Below are 19,688 nucleotides of genomic sequence, written 5' to 3'. Positions count from 1 at the left end.
CTAACTTCAGACACCGTTTGCGCCTGCATGTACACTAACCCCAATGGAAGCATGCATCCCGTCGCTAGATATTAGTGTCATTCCTCTACGTCGAGCTGCGTGCTAGCTGCTTCGAGCGTGCGCTCGCAGACCTGAGAAAAGTGTTAGTGAAAATCGGGTGTTTCTCTGTTTCTCTTTCCCCTCTTTTTCCTTTTTTTTTCTTGGCAGAGCACGCAGCATTGCGCACATTAATGTACTCGACGATTGTAAAAGACGCCGAACAAAATAAGAAATAAGAAATGAAGGTGCAATATTTATTGATGGGAATACAAGCTAGGCTTTCTTTTTCTTTGGTCTTCACAGAACTGGGCTAAGAACCTGACGTCAAAATACTCACTACTTCATAAAATAGAAAGTAGGCGTGCATTTGAAACTATCATCTGTTTATATTCGTTAATAACTTAGTTCTATACTTCCAGTGAACGCAAGCACTGTGCTTGAAAAAACTTCCTCCCCTTCCGGGCTTTGCCACAAGTTATCTGAATGCGTATACATCGCCTTCGCTATGTTGGGGGAACAAAAACATCGCATACTCTTCCTGTCTGCGCAGAGCCGTCAGAATCGGGCGTCAAGGACAATATGGCATCGAGAGCTTCAGTAAGAAAACAGAAACTCGTCAGTGGCACTTTCGGATGTGACCAGTGCGTAGCAGACAACGGCGAACAAATAACTCTGCCAGCCGCGATTCGCATGCATGAAATTCCGAGCCGCATAGTTTGAGGCACATCCCCAGCAATTCTTGTTTTTTTAGACCTTGCTTTTTTTTCCCTTTGCTGAAATGAATATTCTAGTGACGTGGCGAAACCGAATTGCTTCAACAACAGACGGGAAGATATCTCGCAAAATTGCACGGTCAGTTCTGTGCGAATGAGGACTGCGGAAACAAGCACACTTTTCGTTCTATTCTTGTGCCAGACGTCCCTTTAGAGATTTTACGTTTCATCCGGAGGGCCAACGTGTTCGTCCGGCAGAAAAGAACGACGACAGGCGCATTCCTTTTCGTAATGGAGTAAGGAGGTGAGTGTCATGCGAACGCGGCAGCAAAAGCAGCCTGCATTTATTTAAACTTATGAAACCTGCCACCCATCGTTTCAATTCTTGTTGCTGCGCTAGTTGGTTCGTCTTGTTCCGCGAAGACGCAACCAAGGGCGCAAGAAAGCTTCAAAAAGTGCCGAGGCCGAGACAACATTAGCATTCATGGTGTCGGAGAGGCGCAGATATTTGAAAGACACGTGCATAAGTGGACAAAAGGAGCTCGACCGTGTTGTCCACTTCTGCGTATTTCATTCGTCTGCACCATGAATATTGACCGACGGACCCTAGCAATCAACCGTATGAAATCACGACAATCATTTCCTCATCATGCATGCACTTGTACGCTCCTTCTATTCGGCTTTTCTTTTCGAGGCGGCCAACGAGGCCCAGTTATCGTTAAGCCCGTAACCCAGTTGCCTGTATCTCTCTCGCGTCTTTTGTACGAATATAAATAACTACTTTATGCCCTGTTATACATCATAATACGGGTTCCGTGATATCTTCGTTCACGCATTCCACAGAATGTCATTCCCTCAAGTAATGAATCTGCACACAAAGATGACCATCTTCAATATTAAAGCTGTACCACGCGTTAATAGAAGCGCTGCTGGTGAAACCTATGATATATAGCTTCGTTCTCTCGACTACAGCCAGCTGTAACACATCAGGCGTGGGGTGTCATTGTGATCTGCCCCGCCCTCTGTAAAGCTGAAGCTCATGCCCTGAATGGTTCAGCACACACAGACGACAGGCCTCTATCTACAGCAGGCAGCCGTAGTTTCCCGTTAGAGATTTTCGCAAACTATGCGCGCGATGAAGATTTTGGAGGCCGTACGGTATGCATGGCCGCCAAGATCCCTGGCTCGCGCTGCGTCAACGCTCTGGTATGCCTGCAGGAACGATTATCCTACGATGGCGGGTGTGAATTTCTGATGAATGTTTTCCAGTCTGAGGAAAAGGAATGATGAGGTTCGGTAGAAACTTAATCAATTTTAAATTTTAGTGTCACCTTCGTCTGTTCGGTAAAGATTATTCACAGCAAGGCCGTGATTTCCTTTAGGTGGTATTGGCCCTGTTATCCTTGACTACGCCATGTACTCAAGCTGGTTAAAGAATGATTGTATCGGAATGGTACAGTGATAAAATGAGGAAACAAGAATGAAACAAGGAATTATACAAGAATGAAAGTGACGGCTGCTATTTTGTTGCTGCTTCTTTCGCCTCCAAAAGCGCCCGTCGTTCGCCATTGCTTCATCCGATTTTTTGCCTCATATTCCACAGTTTCAGCACTGCCTTGCATTTCTTCCTGACGACATTTTTTTCTGAACTCGAGACAACAACTCACTGTTATAAAACTTATGAGCGAGAATTTGGGGGCGTAAACACAGAATGAAGAAAAGAAGAAAATAGAACGACTATGTATACCTCTACCATCACCGCAATAATTTGCAATTACTGCCTAGATAAATAGACGGCTACGACGAAACTCTCGCATTACGCATGCGAAGTTCATTAAAACGGTGAAAATATTAGTATGATTAGTGGCACTCGGAAGGAGAGAGATTTCAAAACGCTTCAAGTCAAAACAGTGAAGAACCATTTTGCTGATCTATACTTGTACACACGTGGCAGCTTACTTATGAAGGTTGTCCTTTTCTTTTTTTTCTTTTTGCAGAATATATTGAAATTTGCGAAATCGCCTGTGGCAAACAGCAGAGTAATAACCCTTGAACTGTATTACTTAAAGAGCTGGGAATTACTTGCACGAGAAATCAAAATCCGTAATCGAATAATTAACAAAGCTTACTAATTGTCTTTGTTACTAATTACATCACGGCATATATCGCAATTTATGAATTGTAACTGGTGAATGGCATCCGTTTCGAGATCGGCGCCGTAAAAATTTCGATAAAGATGCACTGTTGCTCGACTTACTTTCCTTAAGAGAACGTCGTCTTATGGATTGAACACAACGGTAACTGGAACGCCAGTGTTTTACGAAACACACTTCGGAAAATAATGTCGCGGAAATGGTGTCATCCTGAGAAGTCGTTTCAAGTGTATACGCCATGCGAAGTCGCCGGCTACATTTGGTAAATTGCAATATGTGCCGTACAGTGATTAGACCGAAACATATTTAGTACAGTTTTTTTACTTAGTTTATTATGCATATTTATTTCTTGTGCACGTAATATGAGCTCTGTTAGCGTAATCCAGCTCAATAACTAGAATTGTGCTATCCGCCACAGGTGATTTTCTATTTCTGCTTACTCCAATAAAAAGCCGGTAGATATAGAGCGATAAAGTATTTCATTGGCCTGCTATTTGACAATTATGTCACAGGCTTTGCTTCGGCAAAATTATTTCAATTGTCGAAGCACCCGGTAGACTGGGCAAAAGAACCACTCTAATTTCCATGCAGTTCGCACTAAAGCCCTACTCGCGAATGGTGACACCTTCTTCCACCTGGGTCCCTTGCCATTCTGGGAAGTGGCCGCACTGCGATGCTCCTTTCTTTGCTTTCCGTCTATTGCCTCTCCACTGGTCCGAGGCTGTCTCGTGCACATTGGTGCGAGTGCCGTGAGCCAGTGCGTCGTTTAGCGCCAGCGCTTCGCGAATGTTGGTGGGCCGTCGTCTCGAGCTTCGGTTTTCAGAGGGAAACATCTCAGCAGGGTGCCGCGGTTGTGATACTTTATTTCGTGTTATCTTTGTATATTTCACGTTGCATGTTCTCCACTTGAAAATGGTATTTTATACTCGTCTTTCTCTTTCTTTCTTTTTTTTTTGCGGACGGGAAAGGGCTAGACCCTGCGACAGATTTCGGCGTTATTAAGTGTACGCTGTGAGATGACTAAAACGACAATTTAGGACTTGTGCATTGAGAAAAGCAGCTTCGATCGCTACTAGCTCTATATACAAGAGAAGAAGGAGCATGCGGGACAACATCTAGACCAACCACTCAATCATTCAACTTTTCCTGTGCTCACAAAAGACCAGATCGGTATTTTGGGTCAGAACGCTACGCAAATAGCATGAAGTGGCCCCACAGTCCCTACATAACAATGCAAAGCAGCCATGCGACCAAAAAATACGGTCCGTAAGCGATGAAATTTCAAGTGTGCATCAAACATACAAGCATGGAAATTCGAAAACACTAATATTAAATGAGAAAGAAGAACTATATTGCAATCATAGAACTCTAGCTACCTCGAATACTTCCAATCTAAATCAACTAAATAACACGTAACAGATTCGAAGCTTAGCTTCAGTGGTAAAGCATACCGGGACAAGGGACCCCTGCTTAGCTACGCAAAGGATATTAAATTTCTCGCGCTTACCTACGCTGGATGTAAGGGTCGCGGGTATTTTTTCTGTTCACCCGAAAGCACACGCGCGTTGCGTATGGCAAACTTCCGCGAACTTTACTTGAAACTGCCAAGTTCAGGTCCACATAGTAACGAAGTACAAACTACAGCTAAGCGTGATAGAGTTTACCAAGAAGTAGCAGGCAGTCTAAGCACCGGGGGAGCCAGCATATTACAGAGAAGGTCTAAACGAAGCAATATCCAAGTCGAAAAGAGGATGCAATTTAAATTCTGCGAATGCAACGAATAACAATTAAGTCAAGCGTGTCGTAATAATATAGGGCAGGGAGAGTTAAAAACACACGTTCAAATATTAATAAGCTCTATGTTTGGATTTCAACTGCCGTGTGTGCGTCCTTGCCGTTGTTGTTTCTCTTTGCAACTCTAGTAGCCGCTTTCATTTTGCCGTCATTGCCTACAAGCTGCAGCGTTTATCGTTCTATTATGACGTGTGCTAAATAGGGGTTCACGTGGAATCATTTCTTTCCTCTAGAACAACGGCGGTAAGTGGTTGTGTTGAGAGTGTGACATCTAAACTGCATGGTGTGTGTGTTTCTTATGTTTGGAACACTAGGTAACATTCCCGATTTAAAGTACCTGTAGCAGCCTTTTATGCGAAAGACATTTACATATCTCACATGATTTAGCCCAGAACAGTCCTCTTTCTCTCTGTTTCGCTTGCTAAAATGTCAAAAGTGATGTTTATTATTTTTATATTTTCAAGCGAAACCACACCATAAACAACAGTGTGCATTTTTTTTAACGTTTGTCCAATCAGCGTCATCTGTGTCTGCTAGCATGCTCTCAACTGCAAAATGGTTCCGTTCCCTTGCCCAAATTAGAGACCCGCACTGTGGAGACAATGTAACCGTAAAGTTTCTTCAAACCCCTATTCAAATTATTAATACTATACTATTTTCATTTTTCGGTGACTATAGCTGACACCTTTGGTTCAGAAATCGCAGGCCTACGTTGCCTGAGAGGAGCAGCCTTGGGGTTGTGATCTTTCGGAACACTTGAAATCACTGCGAGCAAGCCTGCGAACGAAGTCAGTTTTCCTCCAGTTTTGTTTTCGCCTCACAGTCTAGCGTGACACTTCCTCCCCGATAGGCCTTGAGCAAGCATGCCGAGTGTTGTGCCGTGTTGATAATACTTCGTTTCGTACTACATAGCGTGCAATGATCAGAAGCCTGCCACGGCGTTTCGCGACGGCTGCGTTCGTCATTGATATATCGTGTCGGTCATTAATCCACCGGCGCTCGTCTGTAGACGCCAGTCAACAATCCGAGCCGATTGTTGGCAACAATCGGAGCCGTCTTTACCCAGCCGTCATCCGCCCCGCCCCGTCACGGCACTGATTTCCGTCAAGGAAGAGAGAGTTTTCTGCCTTCTTTTTTTTCTTTATTTATTTTTTCCTTCGGGAAAAACGCTGAGCGCATCAGCCTATTTCGCTGGGATTCCGCTTTTGAGGAGACATGGTCAAAGAAGCGCTCTCCCCCGATGATAATCAATGTCGGGACGGTGACGAGACGGGACGCATGGGTGAATCATGCCTGACCTTATACATTTACGTGCCCAAACGTCGGCACACTCGTGTTAGTGTGCTCCGCCGTGGTCGCCGAACGCAGGACCTTGTTCTCGGCTGGAGAATGCAATCCGCGGTGGCCAACGTTTTTAGTCGAACGACTGTAGAAGACATTGCGCTTACATCTGCTTTTTTCTCGTTCGAATTTCAAAACTATGTCGCGAAGGCACTTTTAAACAATAATTATGAAGTCTTACCTACTAAAACCATGATTTCATTATTCGGCACGCCGTAGTAAGGCACTCCGGATTATTCTTGACCGCCTGGGTTTCCTTAACGTGCACCCAATGCACGGTACACGGCCGTATTTTTCTCTTTTTTTTTTGCATTTCACCGTCATCGATATGCTGCCGCTGTGGGCGGGATTCGATCCTGAACCCTGAACTTTAGTAGCCCAACAGTCACCACGTCACCACGGCGGGTACAAACACGATTTAGAAGACGCCAAATTCGCCATGCCGTCTAAACCGGAGAGCTAAATATTGAGTGCGTAGTTGTTCTTTAAAGCAAATAAGTATACACAAAAAGCATTCCTACCGTGACAACACATAACGATTGATTGATCTCTGCGACACAGACGCTCCAGCGCCAAAATCGTGGCAAAAATACGCTGTATATAGGGCCAAATTACGTTTCGTGTGGTTGCTGGTTAATGCTGTCCCGATCCCGATATTACGTCTATAGGCGACGACGCGAGGCGAACAAGTCGAGCGGAAAGAAACGCCCGAATGCGCCGAAATCGCCACGTGGCCGCGATGCAGTTGGCGGGCTGCAGGCAATCAGGAAGAATGACGAGAACGGCCGACCGCAGCAGCTCAGGCGACGTTGCACGCTATGCGTACGACACGGAGTGTTAGGCGTGTGTGGCGTGGTGTGGACACTAACACGGTGGCCCTGACCGCCAGAGACCTGAAGCTGGACAACGTGCTGCTGGACCGGAATGGCCACGTGAAGATCGCCGACTTTGGCATGTGCAAGTGTGGACTGGCGGACGCCGAGAAGACGTCCACCTTCTGCGGGACGCCCGACTACATCGCGCCCGAGGTGAGGGTGCCTGACGCCTGACTCCGATTTGCGGTAGCAGTAGTAGTGGTACAGACTCTGTATTTTACTGTAAGCGTACCCGCTCTTGGGATGTGCCAAGAATCTGGTACTGCAAGAACGAGTGATTGTTGCGTACGTCAGGGTAACTGATATGGAATACAAGTTGAGCACATAGCTAGCCTTCAGTCGCGAGAAAGAAAAGGAGGGAAATAAAATGAAAAAAAAAAGCAAAGCCAGAAAGGCTTACTTAACAAAGTGACGGCACGATGTCTAAGAGGAATTTTCGAATCACAAAACAATCCCGTTGCTGCGCCTGGAAGTGGAACTACTGGAGGAAATCGGAGCAACAATGGTAAATCAAGTTCCCATCAACGTAGCCATGTTCTGAAAGTCTTTTTTATATATTACTCAAACTCGTCGGGAAGAATGGAACTAATTATCTGTGGTTTCGACTTCAACGACAAAAGACCATTGCGATAAGGGTGCCAGGTCATCCCTATGTAAATGAGACATGATTCGATGGGCGTGAACTCCTGAAATTAGCTTCAGATCTCTGCGTTTGGCAAAATTCCCTCCCTCAGATATCTAATCTGTCTCCCTGAAAGGTTTCCTTCTATACTCCAGCAATCTGCGGTCGCACGACAAAATGTATTTTACTTTGCTGACAGCAACTCTTGCGTAAGAAGTCATTAGTTGGCCGCTCAATGAGGATATTTATGATCACTTGACAAAAATGATATTTGCAAACTACGAAACCGAGAAAACGTGAGAAGGTCTGTGCCGGAACTTAATGCTAGCTGTCTACCGAAGAGCACCAGACAAATACGAAGGTGCGAAAAAGAAATCGCAAACATAGGATATAGTACAATTTACATTCTGAAAAATTGTTTATGGGAATGCAACGGCACTGTGCATCTTTTCGAACTGGTTACACACGAAGTTTCCGCACTGTCATTGCGGTACGCCATGTCGTTCATGGACAAACAGTTATTAGGTTAGCAGCTTCCTTGAATGTTGCCTCAATTTAGTGTACATAGCGGTCATGTGCGTTCCTTCTAAACAATTTCAATTCATAAATTATTCCCGTACAAATCTTGAAACATTGTTATAATACTAAATTAGGAACTGATTTCGATGTGCACTCTTGGGCCTTTTATTACTTGGTCACATCTTTACTTTCACTCAGGCAAATGGCATTATTTCTTGCCGTGCAGAAACGCATGCATTCTAATGTCATTAGACGTATCGAATGTCGTTACACAGAAGTGATACTACATTTTCCCGAGTAGCGGGGTTATACTAGTCCCACATAGGCACAGCGTTGGCCAGTTCAACCTGTTATGCAGTCAGTTCCTGTATAGGTCATTACCTCTACTGGACAGGACAACCAACATGTGGGCTGGTCCACCTATTCGATCGCACGACCACCACCTGCTCCTGGTAAATTAATGCGCCCAAAATAATCATGTTCAAATACAATGCCTTGATTTCTACATAACAGGGCTATACTCATTCGTAAGCCAGTAAGCTAACGACAAGTTTAGGTAATTTTTTTCGTTCTCAAATGTAAGCCTTAGAGGACTTAGACAACGGGGAATTGGAAAGAAACACAAATTTTATGGTAACTCCCGTCAAGAACAGAGGGGAAAAAGTAAACGAGAGAAGAGAGTGAGATTTATTTATTTATTTATTTATTTATTTCTACATACATACATACATACATACATACATACATACATACATACATACATACATACATACATACATACATACATACATACATACATACATACATACATACATACATACATACATACATACATACATACATACATACATACATACATACATACATACATACATACATACATACATACATACATACATACATACATACATACATACATACATACATACATACATACATACATACATACATACATACATACATACATACATACATACATACATACTGTCAATCTCAAGGATTATAATTGGAGGGCAAAAAGACAAAACGATTTAGTACAAGGCAAAGAATAAAACACTATACATTGAAAGGTCGCCCAATTTACGGCTGTAACGCATACAACAAACTGCAAAAGTAAGCTCCGCAGAGTAAATTCTATTGGCTCTTGACTTATATGAGAACAAAGGCAACAGCATAACACTGTTTTAAAATTGCAAGGCTAGTGAATCGCTTTCAATTGTTTCAGAGAAACGGCCTAAAGATGTGCCACTGGTGATGAAGGGGGCCAGTTTATTTCATTCTCTGATCGCCAGGGGGACAAACCAGAATTTGAGGCCATCTGTGTGGAATTTGTAGGAAGCAAGGGTACGGCATTGTGTAACCTGATGCGGTCATCATGAGAATCGACTTCTTTGTAGAGAATGCAGTCCTCTGCTAAGAATCTGCATCTGAAATTAACATACGAAATCAGATCTGTCGCAACACATAAAAATAATACTGGCGCCAAGAAGCCACCCTGCGGTACACCAGAGGTCACCGGTTGAACTAAGGATTTCACATGATTGAGTTCTACGAATTGCGATCTGTCGGTGAGGAAGTCAGTGATCCAGTCAAGAATTCGTCCCTTGCCCAGGATAAATTTAAGTTTCAGAATAAGTTGTTTGTTATGCGACACCCGATCAAAAGTTTTATAGAAAGCCAGCAGAACGAGATCGATTTCTTCTTGATAATCAATGCTTGAGGACACGTCATGGACCAATTGCATATGGTAGGTTACCGTAGACATGGCGTGGCGGAAACTATGTTGAAAATCAGATAATTTTGTATTCTTCAAGTTTATTCGTTATGTGTTTTAGGATTACGTGTTCGAGCACTTTACCAACTGTACAAGTTAATGGCACTCGTCTATAACTGGAAGATTCGCTCTTATTTCCGGACTTATATATAGGTATTAGTTTTACTGTTTTCCAATCTTTTTGCGATAGTGAGCAACGGCAATAATCGATGAAAGAGCAAGCACAGGTACCTTGATATCTACTCGGCATATCTCTTTAAAAGCGCATTAGGTATCGTATCCGTTCCGGAGCCTCTTTTTCCATCCAAGTTCGAAAGTAGATTAAACACTCCTACTTCTGAAACAACTATTGGTTTGATACAATTTTCCTCCCTAATTTCTGTTGAGCTGCTTTCCGTCATTAGTGGTGAAAATAGATTGAAAGTAGCTATTTATTGTCTTTGCAGAATTACCATTTGTTTCACGCGTTTTTTGGGCGGTTTTCGGACCTTGGGATTCGTATACTGGCAAAATCTTGTACGGGAACTTTTTATCAATTTCGGTGGGGTTTTCCTGAAATAAATAGACTTGGCTGTCTTTCTTTTAAAAGAGAGAGAGAGAAATTTATTTACGGAAAGGCAGAGAGGTCGGCCTGAGCAATAACTTGCTCTGGCCTGCTACTCTACACTGGGGAAAGGGACGGGGAGGGAAAGGGCTGATGAATGATGATGGTATAAGGAAGCGGTGCGTATATACACATTCACAGAGTTGTGGCATCTCCAAAACCATGCGTCCAGCCCAGTGGCTTGGAGAAAAGCTATAGCGGCGCTTGTTACCAGGGCTGCGCTGTTTGCATTAGGCCAAGGACCTAAGTGAAACTCGTCTGATAGCGGTCTCTTATGGACCGTTGCAATGGAAGGGACAAGTTTCTGTTGTAGCGCGTACGCGGGACACACGCAAAATATATGTTCAAGCGTTTCTGGCACCTCACAGTATTCACAGTTTGGGCTAGTATCACTGGCACCTATCCGATGTCTATGACGGTTGGTGAATGATACACCAAGGCGAATCCGGCGCACCATGCTCGTGTGGCTTCTTTTGAACTTGTGAGGCATACGAAATTTCATTTCTTGGTCCCATTTTGGTAATCGCTTGTGTCGTTGATCTGGTTGGGTCCAGTGTTCCAACGTACGGTTGCGTATTACACGACGAAGTAGGGCGTTTGTGTCTGTTTGTGAGAACGGAATCCGTACTTCACAAGCATTATCTCAAGCAGTTTTCGCTTCACCATCTGCCTGTTCGTTCCCGATCACGCCACAGTGTGAGGGTATCCACTGAAAGGTGACATTGTGGCCATTTCTAGTTGCGTGGTCGAGGCGTTCTGTAATTTCTATAGCCATGGAATAATACGGGCCCCGTCTGCGGACACATTCAATCGTTTGAAGAGCTGACTGGCAATCGCAGAAAATCGTCCATGCGTGAGGAGGCTCCTCGGAGAGAAATCGAAGTGCCTCCCGGATAGCAACAAGTTCTGCGGCAGTTGACGTTGAGCTATGGTCTAGTTTAAACCGCCGAGCGATGATCATATGAGGAATGACGAAGGCTGCAGTGAAGGCATATGGTGTGACAGAGCCATCGGTATACACATGTAAAGTATCTCCGTACTCTGCAGAAATGTGCAACAGGGTCAGTTGCCTGAGGCAAATAGATGCAACGAATGACTTTTTAGTAATTCCAGGGATCTGCAATGTAACGAAAGGTTTAAGCAGAACCCACGGGGGTATTCTTGGAATACAGGCGGGAGAAAATCCTGACGGCAGAACACTCTGATGGCGCGGTATAGTCCTTGAAAAGCTGGAACCTGGGTGGGTGGCAGGGAGCGATGACAGAGGATGGTGCATGTGTCGGGTCAACACGCGAAGGTACGTACATTCGAAGAGGCTCGCCGAGCAAGTACACCCCAATAGAACAAGCACGAGCTTCCACTATTGTTCCATTGGTTGACGTGCACCGGGGGAGGCCCAAGCAAGTGCGCAATGCTTGAGCTTGAATGCTCTCCAGCGCGCGCACACAGCTAAGTCCCATGCTTGAGAGCGCCGGCATGCTGTACCGTATATACCCTACGAATAGTGCTTGGTACAATTGGAGTAATGACGACTCCGAGGGGCCCCATCTTGTTCCTGCCACGACGCGAAGGACGTGAAGAAGGCTCTTCAACTTTGGCTTCAGTGCGGCGACGTGTCTTGACCAAGGTAATCCCTGGTATATCTAAGCCAAGGAATCTGTGGTGTGTAACCGTAGGTATCCCTACTCCGTTAACGATTATCGGATATCTGGTCATTTGTTTTCGCGTGAATGTAATCACGGGGCATTTTGCTGTTGATAGTTGGAGGCCTTGACGCCGCAGATACTTAGTTGTGATTGTCCCTGCACGTTGAAGCCTAGCACGCATTTGGGGACGGGTGGCTCCAGATGCCCATATGCATATGTCGTCCGCATATGTGCTAATCTTCACCGTGCTAGGAAGTACAGATGTAAGGCCAATCAATGCAACATTGAAAAGAGTTGGACTGAGAACTCCCCCTTGTGGAACGCCTCAATGTATATGGTACTGTCCGGTGTCGCCATCACTTGTCGACATATACACCGTGCGGCCACTGAGGTAGCTAACAATCCATGCATATAGCCGGCCACCGACGTCTAAATCTTCCAGTGAATCAAGGATTGCATAATGGAGTACATTGTCGTATGCACCCTTAACATCCAGAAAAAAAGCTTCAACTAACCGACGACGACTTCTTTCCTGTTCAACAGTGGATACCGAGTCGATAACACCGTCAATGGAAGAACGGTCTCTTCTAAATCCGTGCATAAAATCAGGAAAGCAATTATTTTTCTCTAGAAACCATTCCAGCCTTGACAAGACCATTCTTTCCATTAATTTGCCGACGCAACTGGCTAAGGCGATTCGTATGTAGTAGGAAAGCTCGTTAGCGCAATTCCCCGGTTTAAGCAGCGCTACAACGCGACTGCATTTCCAACTATCTGGAACATTTCCTGTCTTCCACGTCGTATTATAAAGAGATAGAAGAAGACGTTGTGATTCTGTGCCAAGATGGCAGAGTGCAGCGTACGTGATTCCGTCTGGTCCTGGTGCCGATGAGCGTCGAGAAACCGAAAGCGCAGCGTCAAGCTCTTGCATCGTAAATGGTACTTCGAGTCGTTCATCAGGTGATGGGGGCGCGATGGTGACAAGGGATGAAGTAACTGCATTAGATGCGTCCACAATTAGTTTACAGTAGTCCTCTGCTACCTCCAATTCGGGCCGGCGTTGATGTAGAGCCACCGCACGGAATGGGTGCCTTTGTTGTGGAGTTGCCTGGAGACTTCGTATGACCCGCCAGATCTTAGATAGAGGCTGCCTTGGATCTAGGGATCCACAGAATGTCCTCCGACGCTGTCTGTCAAGCTTATCCAGATGTCGAAGAACATGTCGTTGAGCTCGGCGACTGCTCCAAAGATCTGACGGTGACTTTGTTCTTCTGTATCGCCGTTCCGCGCGGTGACGGATTGCACGAAGGGCCTCATACTGTATGTCGACCGATGATCTGTGCCTCGGTATGCTGACTTCTCTGGTTTTGTCCCGCAAGTTAGAGGCAATGATGTCCTCTATTTCGGATGGAGATGTCATACTTTGACAGGCGGTGTCGACAGAGGTCTTAAATAAAATCCAGTCTGTTTGACGAATGCAACATGAGGCTGAACGGCGAAACCAGCTAAAGTGAACGTAAGTGGGGAGGTGGTCACTACCATGTGTCTCTAGATCCGTCGACCAGCATGCTGAAGATAGAAGGCTCCTTGATACAAACGTTAGGTCAAGACAACTGCTGTAAGACGTGCCACGAATAAATGTACGAGACCCGTCATAGAGCACATGTAGTCCCTGACTACACATGAAGTCGGCCAAATATTTGCCACGAGAATTCATCGAAGTGCTACCGCACAGCGGATGGCGCGCGTTAAAGTCTCCAATAACAATATGAGGACCTTGCGATGCTTGCAGCAGAGACATCAGGTGCGAGCAATCGATCCTCGCTCTTGGGTCGATGTATCCTCCAATCACTGTTACCGTGCGACATGTGTTTTATGGTAAGGCATACGTAATCATTAGTAGTATGCGATGGGACGTCATGGCCCGAAATACACCAGATCGTGACGTATACAAAGTAACACTTTGCTTGAGGCTTGGTCGTTACGAGACCACATCTGGACATATTCAGAAATACAGAAAGCAGAATCCATATTAGGTTCACAGATAACAATAACTGTAAATTGGTACTTAAATACCCGCTGTCGGAAATCCAACAAACGACCACGTAGACCTCGAGTATTCCATTGCATAATAAACGATTGACGCATCCGTTCTACAAACATCATCGCCATGCTTGCTTGGTGAAGAACCACTAGCAGTGGTTCCAACACTTCAAGTAGCTGCACGGCAGCCTTGGCAGCCGGGGCATTTAGGCCGGAAAGAATACTGCGCGTGAAGCCCATCAGACTTTTCAGCATTCTCGTGACGTCAATGTCATCTATCTTTTCATTTTCTTCAGTGCGTGTAGGAGCGGTGCATAAGGGCGTTCCCGCAGGCCTTGATGGTAACGAGGGCCACTGAGTCTCCGACGTGTTTGGGGCCAATGGTGAGTCGCCTTGTACTTTCGTAGCATACAAAGGCTTTGAGGCACGTGCCTCTTCATTCCTGAGACGAGGAAGGGGTGGATGCTGCACTTGAGCTGGTTTTTCTTCTACGCGAGGAAGGCTGCGGTCCCGTTGATGTCGGCGTCGTGAACGGCGTCTACGGTGGCGGATAGCCCTTGCCGCTTCCCTGTGCGTGGAATTATCTCGACCCATCTTCTTCAGAATACCCATTTCCTTCCTGATCTTTGGGCGCTCTTTTGACATTGTGTCGTGGGCACCGGAACAATTCGAACACTTCGCAGCAACGTTGCAATTGCTGTCTCCGTGAGGTCTACCACATCGTTTGTATGTAACTGCACCTTTGCAAACTGCACTGACATGCCCAAGTTTCATACACTTGTGACATTGTAAAAGCCTCGGCACGTAAGGGCGTACCGGATGCCTCACATATCCAACGTTGACGTGTGTTGGCAAATTTTCCGACTGTAACACAAATTTCACACATCGGGATCATCCAAAACGGTTCAAGCATAGCACAGGAGCCGACGACGATAGTAGTTTCGCCAGGTCAGGTCTGTAATATCAATGTCCACGTCGTAGATGACGCCTATCGTCGCTTCCTTGCCGTATGTGGGGAGTGCGCGAACAGGGATGCTTCCCAACTGAGTGACGTTTTTCAGTGTCTCCAGTATTGTCAATTTATTTACTTCCACCGAGAAGATGTTCTTTCGTGCGTTTATACGTATTTCTTCTATTTGACCATGGACAGTTCGTTCGAAGTATTCCGACAGGCTCTGCCTGTTCAGTGAGTTGAGGTTGTCTGTTGTAGTTGTTGGTACGTATGCAATAGTGTATGACTGCTTGCCACTTGCCATTCTCGTCGCCTGGCGACTGGTCGGTGATGTTCTTCGTATCTTTCTCTTTAGACGTCGGCTTGACACCACGGTAAAATCGCTGTCCTAGCCCATATCATCAGTAGAGGAGCCATCAGATAGCGTAATCGGGACCATGCAGGGGTAGAAGTGGTCACTGATGTCACCGGCATAACGAACTGGCCGCTCAGGACCCAATTGCTGGGCGGGGTTTGGGTCCCCCATTGCAGAGGACGCCTGCGCTCAGGCGCTGTCTGCTACAAATATATTTTTTAGATTTCTTCAAACGCTCACCTTTATTTTAGCATGTATAACGTCACGTCTGATCTGTGGATTCGTCTTTCGGGTATTCTTTCTTTTTCGGGTGGAATGTGCTTTTGCGAGCAATAAAGCACTTCTTTTTTTATTTATGTCAGAGCATTTCTATGTTAACTGTGGAGTCGGAGGCTATTTCCTGAAATGACGGGAATTCGTAGAACGGGAAGTCGATAACTGTGACGTCATCAGCCTTACTAAACTCTGAAAATGTTTCTTCTGCGCGAGTAGGCATTACGCTGTCACTTATCGGTACTATACAATAAGCTATTTTATGATCTGGCGCGCCATCCAGTATTTCTACCTTTGCACAACGTGTCGGGAAGTTATCAGTGAGAAATAATAAATCAACCGCACTCGAGCTGTGTCCCTGTAAACGTGTAGGCTGCGCCACCATTTGCGCAAAGTTAAAGGAAAGCAAATGGGCGAAAACAATTTCTCAGCTGGCGCTATGGTACTGCATCGAATCCCCGTTGAAATCCGGCAGATCAATATATCTGACTAGAATAACTCTGGCACCAGATACGTGACGCCGCATATACATGTACAGTGCATCCATACAATCAGGGCTCGACGAAAGGGCACGGTACGCACACTCAAGAACGACGGCAAAATTGTGAACTGTCATTTAAAGAACACCGCCTCTACACCGTTTACAACAGGTAGTAATATGAAACGCATCTTATTTTTATGAAGATAGCCACACCGCAGCCGCGTGTTTGTCTATCCTTGCACATGATTGTATACTTGGGGGGTGTTAGCTCAGCATCTTTAACGTCGCTTGTTAGCCAAGTTTCAGTAACGGCCAAAATATCGGCTTTAAGGCAGATAAGTAGCTAATCTAAAGCATCTCATTTGTTCATAATACTGCGCGCATTTACGTCTGCAGAAGTTATGTCGTGCGATGGCTCGGCCGAGGAGGCCTTAACTCCCGAGGTTCGGATTGAGGGTTTTTTGTTGCGTTTTCTAATGACATTTCTGGTGTTCGTGTAAAGAAACGAAAAACCACGTTCGTGGTCATGTACATTAGCTGATAATGCGTCTGATTTAGATGGCTGATGTGAAAAAACAGGAGGGTGAACGTTCGAGTTGCGTCAAGTGGTATTGGACCCTGGAAGTTGTGTAACGCTGTTAGATTCTGTGTTCCACATGTAAACGTCATCGTTAAGGAACAAATCATTTAAAACGAGCCGAACACGGTCGCCGCCCTTCCTTAAACTCTTAGAAAATTGCGGCAGTTTACGCCTTTTGTAACGTACGGCCTCAGAGTAGTTCAGTGAGACGCTTAATGTTGTGTTCTTCAATTTGTAGCCTTTGCTCAGTAGCCCTGGCTCTTGCTCAGTAGCCCTCGCTTGTAGCCCTTGCTCAATTTAGACAGTGTATAGACCAACTGGTTAGCCTGCTGGGCTAACGGAGTAATCTAAATTAATATTGATAGCAGGACACCCTAAATGATACTTATCTCGCCATCCGGTCTTCCTTCATGAACGCACTCAATTGAAACGACTCCAGCTATTTTTCGTCCAGCCTCGCGCGACGACCGTTAGCACGGTCTCGTTGACTCAGCACCCAAGAGGCTATCTTTCAGCTTTCGTGAAGATGTATATCTGTTCTCTACCGTGCTTAGTGCTCGTTACGAGGCTTAAAACGACGACACTGGTGCATGCTACGCATGAGATGCCTGCCAAAACCAGTCCTCTGTCCGTTTGTGCGTTTGTTGTCCCGTGTGCTCATTTCTGCATGAGGATGCACAAGTCGAGCGATCGAAATGTGTCCACCAGCTTGTGCAACGCTCGACTCTCTTCGACAGCCCAGAGGTAAGGCCGGACAACACCGACGAACCAAGACAACAATGATTGTAGTTTTTATTGCGATAACAATTATACGGACACTACAGGCCCGTTTCTACTGTCGCCGTGATGCTTCATACAAAGTCCAAGGCCGATAACACCGTTGCCGCGCACGCCGCATTTTGAAAGCGATACCTTTGTGCATATGTTATCACCGCTCAGTATACGTTAAAGCGATAGACAGAACGAAGGACTTCGCTCACTGCGGCTGCCGCGCTTGCTCACACCAGAATTTTGACAGCGAGTGTCCGCGGTCATTGAGTGTTATGTGTCATGTTTACCTGTGCGCACTGGCACCATGCTTGTAAATTCAGTTACTAAGCGAATGTTTCCAAGTTTATACGATCGATAAAACTACTATCCTTACTTCGTATAGCTGTGCATAATTTGCTATGTCGCCATCGATGCTTCGCCTTTCGGGCGATACTGAGACATCTTTAGCCATCAATTTAAAGTAGGCCACGAGCGATTACAGAAAGTGACGTAAAAAGGTGCGCAGCCTTTACTAGTTACGCAACAAATTGCAAGCACAGCTCAGCGCTGCAGGAAAGCTGCCCCACTTTGTATCTGCCTGCTTCATTTACTTGCCTTCATTTGGTGCACCAACCGTTCTTCAGGATAGCAGGCATGCCTATAATTATCTTCAGGTGGACAGCATGTATCCTCGTATTGCATCGTGCACAGTCAGAGCTACACGCCGCTCCCAAATAGCAATGATACGTATACGAGGGTATCCAAACTAGGTCAAAACAATATTGCTGCAGGATTGCGCCTCTGTTTCTCACGTTTGCTATTGATAATTAGCCTACTACTTGACAATGAAGCACACATCTCGGTCCAAGATTTTCTCATTTTTGTTGACCCAGATGCCATCACAGAAGAGTGAACGCGCAAGCGTACGCACGGCGCAAAAAAAATTTATTCGTTGATTTTAGCTTAATTCATAGCAATACAGGAGCTATGAGGACCACCGTAATAAGGGTTTCTTTATTAATTTTTCATCGCATAAGGTTCTTTAGCGTGGACCCAAAGTGCGACACACGATCGTTTTTCATTGCGTCTCGGTAAGAATGCGCATGCCTCGCCCGGGAGTCGAACCCGTGACCTTCGTAAAGGCCGATCCACACGACGGAACAAATTGCTTTTTTGGACCGTGGTCCGCGCATCACGTGATAGGACGTCACCAGTTCGTGCGTACCTCCGTTGGCCCGCGCAAGACCGCGGCCCTCGCGGTCCAACAAATCGCCGAGGCTTTTCCCTCTTCAGTTCTGGCGGCGGACCGCATGCAAACCGCAGCGATTTTGGCGTAGCCAACGAATGTTGTCCGGCAACAGAGTGTCTTCAGCCAAATTCAATCTAGTTTTCGGCTCAGCAAAAGCCAGTCAAGCCAGTCGTTTCATGTCCGCCGTTCCGCCTACACGTGCGTGCAGCAGATATATTTTTTAAACGCCGTGTCCTCTTGGAGTGACGAGGAGGTTTCTTTATATTGTATCGCTCGTTGAGTCGTTTCCGGCTTTGTGGGACTCGAGCCGGAATGATAACAATGATAACACTCCGGCCGAGAGAGTAGCTGGTTGGTCTGCTCTCCCGATTTCAGTATGAGGCACGCCGTTGTGTGTGTGCGTGCGGGCGGGACGGGGGGGTCGGATTAATTTTGACCACCAGCGTATCTTTAACGCGCCATCAATGCACGGTACACGGGCGTTTTTGCATTTCGCTTCTATCGAAATGCGGCCGCCGCGGCCGGGATTAGCAGCGCAAGACCATTAGCCGTTAAGCCACCACGGCGGGTCTTTAATGTCGCAGAAGCTGGTCTGCTTTCTCCACATAGAAACGCACTCGTTCGTGGTACCACCAGTCATCATCGACGACGGCGTGAACTCCTGTTCCTGAGCATGGCGTCTTCACAACCCCACCTAACGGCGTCGCTTCGTTCTAAACCACCGGAGAACCGCAGTGACCCAACGTGTTTACCCCCTTCGCTGCAAGGTCAGCACCACAGCTTGTGTTGACGCCTTTCCCGCGCCACGCTCAGACTTCCAGCGATAGACGGCTGCCTTTCGACCCAACGTCATCAGTCTTTTCGTCACGTGTACGGGGCAGGCCTCAAATAGTCGCGCGGCTCTTCACCTACCGCCTTTTATCTT

The 19,688-nt window shown here is 46.0% G+C and overlaps 1 protein-coding gene across 7 annotated transcripts in view; it reads left to right on the top strand.

Annotated features, from left to right (window-relative positions):
* Nucleotides 1-19,688, top strand: part of LOC142592606 (putative protein kinase C delta type homolog) — a 556,922-nt gene that overhangs the window by 488,881 nt on the left and 48,353 nt on the right. For 5 of the 7 annotated variants that reach the window (XR_012830738.1, XM_075704146.1, XM_075704147.1 and 2 more), the window contains one exon: nucleotides 6,930-7,068. The exons of the other annotated variants lie outside the window; for them this stretch is intronic. Coding sequence is in view for 4 of the 5 variants with exons in the window: in XM_075704146.1 (XP_075560261.1) it covers nucleotides 6,930-7,068 (139 nt within the window). In the remaining variant the exon portion in view is untranslated. The remainder of the gene's footprint in view (nucleotides 1-6,929; nucleotides 7,069-19,688) is intronic. 7 annotated transcript variants of the gene reach the window in all.

This window comes from Dermacentor variabilis, chromosome 9 (assembly GCF_050947875.1).
Source record: "Dermacentor variabilis isolate Ectoservices chromosome 9, ASM5094787v1, whole genome shotgun sequence".
NCBI classification, from domain to species: Eukaryota; Metazoa; Arthropoda; class Arachnida; order Ixodida; family Ixodidae; genus Dermacentor; species Dermacentor variabilis.
Note: the sequence above shows the minus strand (reverse complement) of the source record. Positions and strands in the feature narration are given on the sequence as shown.